Source organism: Staurois parvus, unplaced genomic scaffold (genome assembly GCF_062004578.1).
Source record: "Staurois parvus isolate SC_StPar_1 unplaced genomic scaffold, SC_StPar_1.0 ptg000394l, whole genome shotgun sequence".
NCBI classification, from domain to species: domain Eukaryota; kingdom Metazoa; phylum Chordata; class Amphibia; order Anura; family Ranidae; genus Staurois; species Staurois parvus.
This window is the reverse complement of record NW_028318190.1, coordinates 2,370,190-2,384,740: the sequence shown is the minus strand read 5'-3', so window position 1 is coordinate 2,384,740 and position 14,551 is coordinate 2,370,190. Positions and strand designations below refer to the sequence as shown.

General features: G+C 45.6%; 2 protein-coding genes across 2 annotated transcripts in view; one reads left to right on the top strand and one right to left on the bottom strand.

Annotated features, from left to right (window-relative positions):
• The window catches only part of NUDC (nuclear distribution C, dynein complex regulator), a 52,486-nt gene extending 49,072 nt beyond the window's left edge, over nucleotides 1-3,414 (bottom strand). Inside the window, exon 1 of the mRNA XM_089686238.1 lies at nucleotides 2,936-3,414. Within this exon, the coding sequence (XP_089542364.1) occupies nucleotides 2,936-3,022 (87 nt within the window). The 5' untranslated portion in view covers nucleotides 3,023-3,414. The remainder of the gene's footprint in view (nucleotides 1-2,935) is intronic.
• Nucleotides 3,415-3,485: 71 nt separating this feature from the next.
• GPATCH3 (G-patch domain containing 3) overlaps nucleotides 3,486-14,551 on the top strand; it is a 37,664-nt gene continuing 26,598 nt past the window's right edge. Inside the window, exons 1-2 of the mRNA XM_089686234.1 lie at nucleotides 3,486-3,824; nucleotides 5,788-6,212. Of these exons, the coding sequence (XP_089542360.1) occupies nucleotides 3,512-3,824; nucleotides 5,788-6,212 (738 nt within the window). The 5' untranslated portion in view covers nucleotides 3,486-3,511. The remainder of the gene's footprint in view (nucleotides 3,825-5,787; nucleotides 6,213-14,551) is intronic.

Sequence of the window (14,551 nt, the reverse complement as noted above, 5' to 3'; positions counted from 1 at the left end):
GCAGGAAGGGTCCAGACTTGAAGTGGTTAATAGCAAGAAGTCAAAAATATTGTTTTTTTTTCAAAATTGCTGGTCTTTTATTGTTTATAGCGGAAAAATAAAAAACGCACAGACGATCAAATGCCACCGAAAGAAAGCTCTATTCATGGGAAAAAAAGGACCTAAATTTCTTTGGGTTTAGTGTTGCATGACAATTGTCAGTTAAAGTAACGCAGCGCCGAATCACGAAAAATTGCCTGGTCAAGAAGGAGGGGGGGGGGGGGAAATCCTCTGGAGGACAAGTGGTTAGGAGGGTTTGAATCAGAGAAAGAGCTCACTTCTGTGATGGTGAAGGTGAGAAGTAATGACTAGGCTTCAATTAGGAAGTATTCCAGTCGGGCCTTACGAGGTACAGTATGTAACTGGCCTACACCTATAGCAATGCTATTATACATCTTTAGTCAGAGATGCATAGGCTGATTTTTTTTAAAGGTGAACTAATCCTTTAAAGCCACATTCCCACTTTGTGTTGCGTGAACATACATACCCGTTCACAATTTTTAGGGGGCGTTTTACACAGCCCATTCCCTTGAACAGGCTGCCCTATGTGCGTTTGTCACGCAATAGGAGCTCCTTCACCTTTTTTGCTTGATTTTGTCATTAAAGTGGTTGTAAAGGCAAAAAGTTTTATCTCCATGAATAGAATGCATAAAATGAATAGCACCCAAATGGGCGTCTTGCCGCAATTTGGAATCACAGAGACACGCAGATTCTGCCTGTCATTCCGAATCACTTGGGGCTCCATTCACTGAAGCAGTTTGCATGTAGTATTCAGCTGTCCATACACGTTTTGATATCACCCGAAGGGCCTGGTGTGGACTGGGGTGGTAAACCCCCATGTTGTTTTTCTTCTCATTTTTAATCACTTGCCCTCCTGACATTCCCAGTGACACCAATACAGTGATCAGTGCTAATAAAAAGAACTGATGCTGTACTAATGGTACTGGGCAGGAAGGGGTTAACATCTGGGGTGATCAAAGGGTTAATTGTGTGCTGTTTCATATTATGTGCGGTGTGTGCACTTCACTGTAAGCACACTGCTTTGTATGGCTCTGCTATACAGAGCCATACAAAGCAGTGTGCAGGAGCTGACAGGGGAGAGATCTGTATTGTTTACATACAGTTCTTTCCCCCGTCGGTAATACTTGGCGACCACTGGGTGCCGGTGATTAATCACCGCCCGGGACCCGTTGACTGACAGCCTAGGCCATGAATGGCGGCAGGGGTAGAGCGTGCGCCCCCTACCCGGAACTGCAAAACCACACACACACACACACATATATATATATATATATATATATATATATATGTGATTTCACATACCCGTGCCACTCTGTGGCAGTATTTCTGCTATAGGGCGGATGGCAAGCAGTTAACCGCTTCCTGACTACCCTATAGGAGATATACTGCTACAGGGTGGCACAGGTCTGCAAAATCATGTATATATACGTGATTTTGCATTTCTGGGTAGGGGGTGCATGCGAGCCCTACCCGTGCCACAGCAGTCAATCACCAGGTCCTGGCCGGTGATTGCTTGCCGGCGCCCAGTGATTGCCGAGCATCTCCGACGGAGAGAACTGTTTGTAAACAAAACAATTCTCCCTGTCAGCTCATGCACACTGCTTTGGATGGCTGTGCACAGTATATCATATCAAATAAAAAGGTGCTGCACTATAAGTATATATAAAACTATCAATGTCCATAAATAAATATGCCAAATATTAAAGTGTCTGTCTGTGCAGATCTGGATGCCATGGTAGTTCATTGCTTCTGTCAGAATATTAATATTATACAGGATTTATATAGCGCCAACACTTTTCGCAGCCCTTTACAAAATGAAGGTGGACATTACAGTCACAATACAATTTGGTACAACAGGAAACAGAGGGCCCTGCTCGTTACAGCTTACAATCTAAGAAATCTGCTTGACCGTACATCCTGTATGGCAAGCAGATATTCTGACAAGTCTGCAGCAGAGCTGCATGGCATCAGTGATCTACTGATCGCTGGTGCAATGCTTTACAGACAAAAATAATAAATGCACGTTTACCTGCAAAAAATGTGCATTAATTTTTGTCCAAAAGGTGAACTTGTGCTTTAACAACATTGACAGTTGCTGTTTGTTAAAGCGGAGTTCCACCCAAAAGATGAAGTTCTGCTTAAATGATTGGTCCCCTGCTTTTCATTAAGGATTGGCACCTTTGGGGAGTGGGTACCTGAATTTGACAGGTATCCGCTCCCACTGCGATCACCTAGGTGATCGGAAATGGAAGTTGTCCTCCCCCCCTCCTTCCCTGTAGTCTTGTGGGACAAGTGACAGGTCCCAGAAGACGACAGGGCCATTCAGGAAGCACAGTGCTGCTCGCACATGTGCAGTGGGCTCCCGGCTGTGAAGGTGCAAGCTGTCACAGTCGGGTGCCCACACTGAAGATGCCAGCACCTGGAATACAGGACGGCCGATGAAATGGACTGCGTTGGGGGCAACATGGGATCGAGGGACAGGTAGGTGGCTGTTTTTATTATTTTACAGAGTGAATGGAACCCCGCTTCAAGGACAGCAGCTACCATCTGCATTAAATTACTGCAAGTTTTCACTAAAATACCAGATTGCTTCATAAAATAGTGCATGCTGTATTTTAGTAACATTTTTTAGTGAATTGAAAAAAAAATTTTGGTTAAAAAAAAAAATTCCTAAAGCGGTAGATACTGCTGTGTGAACGGAACCTAAATGAAGTTTTTCAAGTAAGTTTCTATTGAATGGCGCAGTATAACTCATGTTTGTCTTGTTATTACAATACTGATGTGATAAAATGACGGTGACTGAATGAGTTGATTGGGCTCTATGAGGTAAGAGTCTGCCCATGTGAGAGGAGTGCAGAGCGGAGACAGCGCTCACCTCCTGCACGCCGCCCTCGTGCTGCTGAGCCATAGCCAGTAACATAGCGTCAAATCGCTCCTCATCCGCACACCCGCCGGCCGCCATCCTGCTCAGTCCAACACACGCTGCACAGCTTCCGCCAACCACCAACACGCCCCCTCCTACCTCTAGTCTAGCCAATCGCTCTACTACGCTATAGCCGTTGCTACAGTTACCCAACGGCGCTCTACAATCGCAACCGGAAGTGTCGTTCCTACTACTCTATGGTCAGAAGTAAAAGGCGATTGGCTAACGGCTGCCGCTGCTGTAAATGGTTTTCAGCCAATCAGCAGAAGTATCTAGAATATTCGTTCTCCGCAACGGCTGTTCTCCCGTTTAGTTCCGTTAAGCGGCTAGTGCGAAGACCTCCCCACCACCACTACCACTAGGACTTCCTAGATCTACCTATCTCCCTACACTTCCAGTCAGCTGGAAAAGAATAAAGCGGCCACTCCTTCTCCTCAGTAAGATGGCGGAAGGTCCTGTGACCATGGAGTTGGCTTCCGCAGGCAAGATGTCGGGCGGTCATGTGACTTCCGCTAGTAGTTCCGGAAGATGGAGGCGACCAGTTGTCCGGTGGTGTTTGTTGTCAGTGGGATTCCTCGGAGTTTTCGGTCAGCCCAGCTGCGACATTACTTCAGCCAGTTCACGGAGAGCCGTGGCTTCGAATGCTTCCATTACCGGCATCGCCCGGAACGGAGGGGCCCGGACGGTAAAGCTGTTACTTTCTGCTGTCCGGTGACTGTGAAGGCGGAGAGAGCGTACAGTTTCCGATCCATGTATCATGGCAAACCATGGCTGGACACCCAGGGCAATCAGGTGCCCGGGAAATGCTTCATCTACAAGGTGCGGCCAGCTCCAGAAGGAGGTGAGTGTGTCTGTCTATATACACTGGAAGATCCGCCTGGTATGGCCTTCAGGCAGTCCTGATGTAAGTAGGCCATACATGGATAGGCATTTGATGAACTGGCCGAATTTCTATCCGTCTATGGCTACTCCTGTTCACGACAAGTTGATTGATAGAATGGTCCTGCTGGCAAAATTCCATTTGATTAGCACTTGCAGCCAATCAGCTGCAATGCTGATCAATGTATTCTGATGATGGGGGCAGTCCCACTGTCAGCATACAACAGCACAGTGGGTAGGACTCCTCTATCTCACTTGTGTGGATGGCAGCAGGTAATTGCTGGCTGTTTGGACAGCTACGGCAGCGGCTAGCCTCTCCCAGGTGGAAGAAACCGCTGCAGGATTAGCAGATTCCTTCCGCTGTCATTGGTACTGAGGATAGTTACCTATGTGTAGGCCTAGGGGCTCGTTTACATTTGCGGTGTCCTCTGAAGAGTGGTGCACAGTGGATCGTCATGGGTGTTGAAGCTTTTGAAAAAAACTACTTGTCCAGCGACTAACTTGGGGTTCCAATCTACTTGTCCCTCATGACAATCTACTTGTCCAGATTAAAAAAAAATATTTTTTTTAACCAATTCCTTATTGAAATTTAAGGAGCTTTGAGGAATGTTTGGGGTGTTTAAAAACAAAATGGGCTTTATGGCAACTTAAATGTATAATATTTTTACCATTGCGCTGTATATCTCCTCCTCCCCTCCCTGCCTCTCTCCAGCACCGTACCCAGGGACTAGCAGGGAGTAGAGAGACCTTGCAGTGTATTGAGCACCGATTGGGTACTTGTCAGGAAAGGGGAGTGTCGGGCTTATCCTTTATCCCTTTCACTGCCAGAGCTGTTTTTGCATTTTTTGCACACGTTTAAAAAATCAGTTTAGGCCTGAAGATTACGCAAAACCCCCAAACATGATCTATTTTCTGAAATCATAGACCCTAGAGAATAAAATAGTGGTAGTTACAATTTTTATGTCGCATGATATTACCACAAAATTTCAGTAAAAAATACACTTAAGTTAATTTTAGGGCACAAAAAAGCAATAATTTACCCTATTTTTTTTTTGTAAAATGTAAAACACGAGGTTGCACAGAGTAAATACATGTCAAAACTTAAAATTACATGCACTCGTGAAATGGCGACAAACTTTAGTATCCTATATTTTCTATAGGTGACGCTTTTAAAGCCCCTTCCAGGTCATCAGTAGAGTGTTACGGAGGAGGTCTGCTGCTAGAATTATTGCTCTCATTCTGGCATGCGCGGCAATATGTAATGTGTATCTCAAGCAACGTTTTCATGCGTAGGCGACCCTGCGTGTGCTTTTACGTTTGTATGTGGGGGGGAAGGAAGGGCCCTCCAATTTTTTTTTTTGTGGCAATGTTCTGTGCTTGGGTGTAACTTTTAAATTTTTTACAATTTAAAAAAAACAAACTTTTTTTTTTTTTCTTTTTTCATTACATGGAGGACAAAAAGTCATGTGGTGATTTTTGATGACAGGTTTTCTTTGAGACATCCAAGGTCTAAAAGACCCTGCATGTCTCCCCTTGTACTCCACTGAATGTAGTGTGGTGCACATCGCACCGCATTACGTTCTTTCCTGACCTCTATGGCTGGGAAATCTTTCAACGGGGACCCGGAAGTGACATAACGTCACTTTCGGGTCAGGACAAGAAGGGGAGGGGAGCAGACGTGCCCACTCTCCTCCCTCCCCTCTAGCAGATGGCAGTGAACCGGTTCCGGACCTGCAAATGGGCAGCCCAGGAGACAGTGGATAGTGTGGGGGGCAGGGGCTGGAACTATATGCTGTGTGAAAGCAATCGGGCGGCTGCTGCCTGAATTCTTTTACCTGACAGGTGAGCCCTGCTTTTTTTTTTTTTTTTTTTTTAATGTAGAAGCTAATGTATTTTTTTTTTGTATGTTTTGAAAACTATAATAGACTTGCAAGACTTTCCGTACAAGACCCGTCATGAAGCACGTCTTGAAGCCCAGAAACATTCTACTGATGTGGAAAAACAAGTAACTTCAAAAGAGTTATTTAGGATGTCTGAATTCAACCCGCCAGCACTGATGGCTCAAGGAAATGTTGGAACACCAATATCCACATTTTTACAATTAATAAGGTCTTGTCGTTTACCACCTAAACTTATACCTCGATTGGGTCTGCAGTTCCGTCGCTCAGGACGACGCTATGGCAATGTTCCCTATGACTATGTAGGAACAGAAATTGCGAACCAAGAAGAAGGTGTATATACAGCTACTGGACATGAGATAAAAGAAGGGGAAAGTATAGGATCTAATGTGCTCCAAGACGAGGAAGACATTGTGGAGGAAGAAGACATTGTGGAGGAGTCCCTGTCTGATGTAAGTATTGATTTGGGTACTAGCAAAGAGGAGGAGATGCCCTTTATGTCAAAAAGCACAAAGAAAATTTGAAAAATATCTCTCTACCTCCTGCCTCACTCCTTCAGTCTCCGCCCAAATCACTAGCCTTCTAAACGACATATCAGACTGGATGTCACTCTACTTCCTCAAATTAAACCTTACCAAAACTGAGCTCCTAGTTCTCCCCCCAGCCCACGCCCCCCCTTCCCCCGACCTCTCCATCACGACCAACCATGCCACCATCAGCCCCACTCCGCAAGCCAGAGTACTAGGTGTCATTCTAGACTCCAATCTGTCTTTCCAGCCCCAGATCCAATCGCTGACAAATTCATGCAAACTCCACCTCCGCAACATCTCCAAAATACACACGTTCATAACTCAAACTACAAAGCAACTCATTCACTCACTTATCATATCACGACTTGACTACTGCAACTCCCTCCTTGCCGGCCTACCCCCAACACAGGCTATCCCCGCTGCAGTCTATCCTGAATTCTGCGGCCAGACTCCTCTACCTTACCAACCGCTGCGTATCTGCCACCCCCCTCTGCCAATCACTCCACTGGCTTCCGATTGCCCAACGCATAAAATTCAAAATATTAACATTGACGTACAAAGCTATCCATAACACTGCCCCAAACTACATCACCGGCCTGATATCCATCTACCACCCGAAACGCACTCTCCGCTCCTCACAGTTCCCTGGTCTCCTCCTCCCATGCCCGTCTCCAGGACTTCTCCAGGGCTTCCCCCATCATCTGGAACTCACTACCCCAATCCATCAGACGGTCACCTACCCTCCTCACCTTTAGGCGCACCCTGAAAACCCACCTCTGCAGAAAAGCCTACCCTGCCCTCACCTAATCGCTGATCTCTGCTCTCCCCACCACTCCATCCCCCACAGCTATTTCCTCCTGTACCACACTCCCCTCCCTCCTAGATTGTAAGCTCCAAGGAGCAGGGCCCTCGAACCCCTCGTGTATTGTGTTGTTACTGTACTGTCTCCCATTATAATGTACAGCGCTGAGCAAACTGTTGGCGCTATATAAATACTGTATAATAATAATAATTCAAGAAAAAAATTACCTACTTGAAACCCCCTAGATCACAGGCATCAAACTGCGGCCCTCAAGCTGTTGAGGAACTACAGTCTCATCATGCCTCTGCCTTTGTGAGTCACGCTTGTAACGGTCAGCCTTGCAACGCTTCATGGGATTTGCAGTTCTGCAACAGCTGGAGGGCCGCAGTTTGACACCCCTGCTCTAGATTATCCTACAAACCAGAGAGGGACCTTTCCTTAGAATTGATGTAGTATGCAGATCCACAAGACATTCTGAGGATTATAAATACCTGTTGCTTGATGAACTGACTTAAATGTGAATGAAAGGTGAACTTTTAATTATAGGTGATGTCAACATGTTGGTCATTAACTGGAGATCTCAAACTGTGCTTTCAAGCAATAGCAGTGATATGTTGGTTATATTGAAAGGGGTTTCTCTAAAACCATTAGCCCAACCAGAAGTGATTTATTTTCTTACCTGGTAAAAAGGAAATGATTGTCTGAGGTCGGAGAAGATTTGGATTCTAGTAATCACTAATATCTTTTGTTTGATATTAGAACAAAAAGAGTTTGCAGTAAAATAGTAATTGGCAAGAGTAAACCGCATAAAAATATTATTATTCATTACAGAGGTATGTAGGGTAGTAAAGAAAAAAGCAGCATATAGGAGATGCAAGGAATCAAAGTGCAGCTGATAGAGGAATGTATAAAAATACACAAAGTGAGGTCAAATATATTATCAGTGCTGCTAATGTGCAGAAATACAAGGGTGCATAAATCCATCAAATTTAGGTAAACTTTATATATTAAAAAAAAAAAGCAAAAAACAGCATTCAGGATGGTAATTTCATATAACTTGCGCTGTTGCCAGCTGTCCTAGTTGAAATCCGAAGTACACCCCCCAAAATCCCCACAGATGCAATTTTCTAGTGCTAAGGGGGTTAATACGAGTGCTGGATCTGTCACAGACACTTGTCAAAAGTGACAACTATGCCTGCTCTTTTTGCCTCCTTCTCCATTCATAGAACCTATACTATAGCTTCAAGGAATGAAAAGCGATCTATGAACAGAAGATGGGTGGATACATGAAAGGTCCACCTCCTACAGAGACACTCTACCTTTTCTGCCATCACTGTTTTTATAAACCAATAATAGGAATTTTTCTTCCTGTGCTTAATGTCAGTTTACAATTCAGTGGTAGGGACAGGCACAGATACAACTGTCACACGGATCCTAGCTTTAACTCTGGTTTAACATCTGTGCAGCCTTGAGGGCTGCGATTTGTGCAGGCACGAGAGCCCACTCATTTGAATGGACTCCCGTGCCCTGGAACTAGCAGGGAAGAAGTCCCTGCACTACTTGGGAAATCGAAGCCCGCACGGGAACTGAGGTTCCCAGTACGGTTGTGATTTCCAATACGGGTGGCGTACCATTAGAATTAATGGCACCTGCCTGCGAGTCCCACATTCCTCTGTGGGGGTGGTGTGGGTCCCGTGTGATGTATACAGAGTGTTACTACTTGGAGTGATTAAATTGGAACATGCAATCTGAAATCTGAGTTCACTTGTTACATGCTTGTTCCAGGTCCTAGTGCTGAAATAAAGAAAACAAACCGAAACCATTTTTGCACCAAAAGAAAATTACATTTCTGAGGGCATTCAGTACATAAAGGGGTTTATCTACTTAAACTGGAGAGTGCAGAATTGGGTGCAACTGTGCATGGTAGCCAATCAGTTTCTAACTTCAACTTCTACAGTTAAAGTGGTTGTAAACTCTGTTTTTTCATTTTACCTACAGGTAAGCTTATAATAAAGGTTAACTATAGCTAAAATGAATATCTCCTAAAATGTGCACTTTTTAGGAGATAATCTCTTCATTTAATCTGGTGCATGCACTCTGAAGGAATGGCATACCCATGCCGTTCCTTCAGAGCTCGGTACCGTGAACCGTGACATCGCGGTCCAACTTGTCAGAATGCTGGAGCTCGCGAACCCGGAAGGAATGGGTGAAGATGGAAGCCTCTACAGCAGTGACAGCGTGCTGCTGGAGGGCTTTGTTTTAAGGTACGTTTTACATAATGTACTAGTATGCGATGCATACTAGCACATTATGACACAAACTGCAGACAAAAAAAAGTACCCTGCAAGGTAACTATCGCTTTAGTGATGGGCTATGAATGATAGTTTACTACTGCTGTAGTGATAGGCTTGATGTTCTACTTGAACGTTGGCTGTTCATGTGTTCGGTGGGCTATTCACCCGCTGTGCCCCACAATGCACTGCACTTTCATAGTGCATTGTGATTGACCAGATCGCTGCACTTGACCACAGGCCAGGTGCATTGCTTTGGCCAATCATAGCACAATGCACTGTGAGAGCCATGGTTGGCCAAAGTCACTGTGACTGTGGCCAATCATGGCTCACGGCTAAGTCCACGCCCCACACTATATAAGGCTGCTTAAACAGCAGCCTTGTGTAGTGTGTTGCTGGAGTTTATTGGAGTAGTTAGAAGTGTAGTTTAGTGTAGGGCAGTGTGTTGTGAAGAGCAGTGTAGTGGCGTCAGTGTGTTTTACAACACTTTTGCTGTTCCCATTTCTTCTTTCTTTTTTTAAATTTTATCTCTGCAGCATCAGATTCTGTTGCTGCATCATTAATGTGTTTTCCCCCTTCTGTGTCGCAGGTGTTCCTCATTCTGCTTCAGCAGTGGTTTCCTTTTTTTGCTTTCTGAATTTTTTTGCCGCAGCAGCAAAAATAATTTGGGCATAATTGCTGTTATTTCTTCTGCATCACAGGTGTTCCTTCTTTTGCGTTAGCAGTAGGTCCCTTTTTAGGGTTTTTTTTTTTTTTTTCCAGCAGCAGCAAAAAATTTTTATAATTGCTGCTCTTCCTTCTGTGTCACCATAGGTTTATTTTTCTTTTTTGTTTTTTTTTATTTCTGAATCTTTTTTTAAATTTTATTTATTGCAGCAGTAAAAAAAAAATCTTATTTGTTGTACCGCTATTTTTCTTTATAAAGAAAAACAATAATAAAACGGTTTATAGTGCACCAAGCACAAAAGTATTGCACCTAAGCACGAAATTCCCATCCCACACTCTAAAATAAAAAGTTATAAAAATCCCCATCATGACTGAAAGGCCAACAAGGAAAGGCAGACGCTCACATGTAGCTAAAAGAGGGCAAGCAGCCTCTGTGTCCACAGTGAAAAGTGGTGGTTTGGACATTGTGCATCCTATGCAGGCAGGGCATGCTTGTCCTTTTTTTCCGGTGCTGGCCATGTTATTGAGCCACAACATGCAGAAGAGGTGGTGGAGTAGAAAACTAAGCCATCTTCATTCTTTGTCACCCAGGCTCATACTAGTTCGCCTTCCACTGCAGCTGCCAAAGTGACGTATTCAGCAGGCACTCTCTATGCACAGCTACTCCTTCCGTAGCCCCACCTGCATGGAGGAGTCACCTAAATAATTCAAGCATAGTGTCAGTCACATACTGCTGGAGGATGCACAACAATTTCAGTGCTACGATGTTGGTTCCCAGGTTGAAGAAGGGAGTGACATGAGCCTAGAGAGAAGGGGTGCCAATAACGGACAAGAAATTGGCAGTCATGTTCCCCCAGCAGCAGCATACTGTTAAGTTGGCTCCAGTGACGAGGAGGGATGGGATGATGAGGTCACTGTACTTGGGTGCCCGAGAGAACAGAGGAGGAAAATGAGGAGGAGGCTCAACTCCAAGGCAGGATGTCCTCCAGGGGCAGGCATAATGGCAGTCGCCCTATTGCATCACACAACAGAGCTCCACAGGTGCAGGGTGCTGCCGACTTCCAAAATTTCATTGGTGTGGGCTTTTTTCAACACGTGCAGCAGACCACAGCATTTCTGTTTGTAGTCTGTCTGAAGCAGATCAAGCATGGTCAAAACACCAGCTGCTTGGGCACCACATGCTCGACAAGACATGATGACCTGCCATGCAGCCCGTTGGCAACAGCACCTGAAAACCCCACTTTTAAAAAAGTAGACGTCTTCTTACTCCTTATCTGGGATCTTTACCCCTACTATACCTCCATTTGTCTCAACAGCCTCCACTAAGAGGGTTTGATGGTATAGCAATGGGTGCCACAGGTCCTTGCACCCAATCTGCTAGCAGTACACCACCTGTTGATTTCACCAGGCAAATTTCGCTACCCCAGTTGCTGAACCATTCACAAGTTGAGCATCGAAGTGCTAGTTTGGCCAAATTGCTATCATTACAACTTCTGCCTTTCCATCTGGTGAAATGTGCCCCCTTCCGTGAACTTGCAAAATGTGCTGTACCTCAGTGGCAGGTTCTGAAAAGACATTTCTTTTCATGTAAGGTCATTCCAGCTCTGTACCATTATGTGGAAGGCAATGTTTTTTGGCTTCGTTGGACAGGGCAGACAGCAGCAAGGTCCACATTACTGCTGACACGTGGTCCAGCAGGCATGTCAGGGACGGTACATTTCCTTCACAGCTCACTGGGTAACTCTGCTGGCAGCTGGGAAGGATGCAGGACAGGGTTCCGTGCTGAAGCTTGTTCCACCACCACAACTCCAAAAAGCTGATGGTGATTCTGCCACATCTGTCTTCTCTTTCTCTTCATCTATGGCTTCTGTTGAATTGTTCTCTGAACCAGCAGTACTCCGTAAGCATTCAAAGGGCTACAGTTAGCCTAAAAGATGCCATGCGGTGCTACAGCTGGTCTGTCTAGGGGACATGTGCCACACTGGGACAGAGATTTTGTCAGCTCTGCAGGGGCATGCGCAGAGGTGGCTGACACCACACCAGCTTGAGCCAGAAATGGTTGAAGATGGCACCAACTTTCTCTCCATCTTCCGACAGGGACACTTGACACATTCCATTCTTGGCACACGTCCTGAATTTGGTGGTGCAGCATTTCTTGAACAGGTACCCAGGCTTACAAGATCTTCTGAGGCAGGCCACAAAAGTCTGTGGTCATACACGGCTAGTGTTCGGTTGGCTGAGATTCAACGGGAATTCCAACCAGCCCACCAACCGCCTCATTTGAGACATGCCCACCAGGTGGAGCTCAACATTGGCAATGCGGCAGCAGCTGCATGGGCAGCAGAGGGCCATCAATGAGTACCTGTGTAATTGGAACAAGGACAGGCTCAGGGGAGTATGGCTTCTTTTCGCCATGCCAGTGGATGCTGATAAAGAATGCATGCACTGTCCTGTCACCATTTGAGGAGGCCACAAGGATGGTGAGCCACGACAATGCATGCATTAGTGACAATATCCCCCTAGTCTTCCTGCAGAAGCACACGCTGTGTGAAATCATGGACAGGGCACTTGAGGCAGAACAGCGGGAGGAAGAGGAGGACTTCTTTTCCTCTCAAGGCCCCCTTTATGCAGACACCATTCCTGCGGGGTTACAGAACACACAGGAGGAGGAGGAGGATTGTGGCAGCAGCATGGAAGTAGAGGATAACATACGCCAGTCTTCAAAGGATGGTTTTCAGTCCCCAGAAACCCCAGGAGTAGTACGTGACTGGGAGGAGGTAGTTCCTGGCAGCGTCATGCTCCGTGACCCAGAGAAATCAGAATCTCATGACTCATGGGCTCCCTGATTCTGCAAAGCCTGCGAAAGGAGCTGAGGATTCCTGGTATCACAGAGAGGGTAATTTAATGGTTGGCAACCCTTGATCCATTTTACTAGGGTTAAGTTGCAGAGCTCATCATGTCCTTGCAGAGGATGAAAGCTCTTGACACTGGACTACGTGATTCTTTGTTCGGTCAAAGGAAGAGGTGTGGAGAAGGTGGCTGGCTGATCGATGCCTTTAAACAATTCTTTAGTCCTCAGCGCCCAGGGATGTTAGGTTTAAGCATCCATCTGCAGCGTTTGCTTCATATGGTGCAGGATTATCTAGGGGCAAGAAAATACTTTCCAACTGAGGATCCACTGGGTTACTGGATTGCCTAGCACTTGTTCAATATGCAGTCGAGCTGCTGTCCTGTCCTGCATTCAGCATGCTTTCCAAACGGACATTCAATACTGCTGGAGGTTTTGTGATGGATTAAAGAGTGCATCTGTCCACAGACTCTGTTGACTGGCTGACATTTATCAAAATGAATTAGTCTTGGATCAACAGCAGCTATCAAGCCCCTGATGCTGACGTAACTGATTACATTTGTTAGGGATCTGTGATCCTTTGAAGACTGCCTATGCTACCTGTCCTATGCTAGCTTCCAACACCTAAGGCCCGATTTTTCTGCACCTGTTTGACAGGTGCGTGTAATTGAATTTTTTTTTTTTTTTTTTTTTAGAGCAGTGCCAATTCCTGCGCTCATCAAAAGTAACTGTAAGGGGTTAAAGTGCAGAGGCACCAACACCCAAGGCCCATTTTTTTAGAGCAGGGTCCAGTCCTGCACTCATTAGGAATAACTCTGAAGCGTTATGATGTGAAAGCACCACCAACTGTTCGTCTGCCAAACACCCCACAATGCACTGCGCTCTCAGTGCACAGTCCCTTACACACACTATATAAGGCTGCTTACACAGCCTTATGCAGTGTGTTGCTGGACACTGCTGAAGACAGAGGGGAGAATAGTCTCCCCAAAAAACCCATAAAATTAAAAAAGAAATGCCCCCCCCCCCCAATCCATTTGGGTCTTTTAGGTCTGGTAGGAAGGTTAGAAGGGACCCCACAGTAAAAAGAAAAAAATAGTGCCAATGGGGACAAGGGCCTCTTCCCCATAACCTTGGCAGAATGGTTGTGGGGGTCTGCAGGGAGGGGAGCTCATTAGCCTCAAGGTACCCCTTTAATTGCTGCCCCACCTGTACATGAGTAAGGGGTACCCCTACCCATTCACTAAAGGCTTAAATTGAGTAAAAAATTTAAGATGCCAAACGTTTGAAAAATTCCTTTACTGAACAAAAAACAAATAGTTTTTGACAAGTCCTTTATTTAAAAAGATGGTTCCATTGTTGTAATCCATCATCAATCGCAGTGTCCAGTGTTATGACGACGCTGGCTTGCCTGGGAAAAAAACCTGCCGTCTATCCGCACCCGCCACAATATGATAGGTCTGACAGTTGCAGGTCACATGTAAACAGTTGGGGGGAGCTAGTGGTGACGTCACTGCTAGCTCCACCCAGTTTTCATGTGACCGGCAACTGTCAGCCCTGTCATCAACAATTGGATGGTGCTAGCTGTGACGTCACTGCTAGCTCCGCCCAATTGTTTACATCAGACCGGCAGATGTCAGAGTGCAGATGGGTTGGC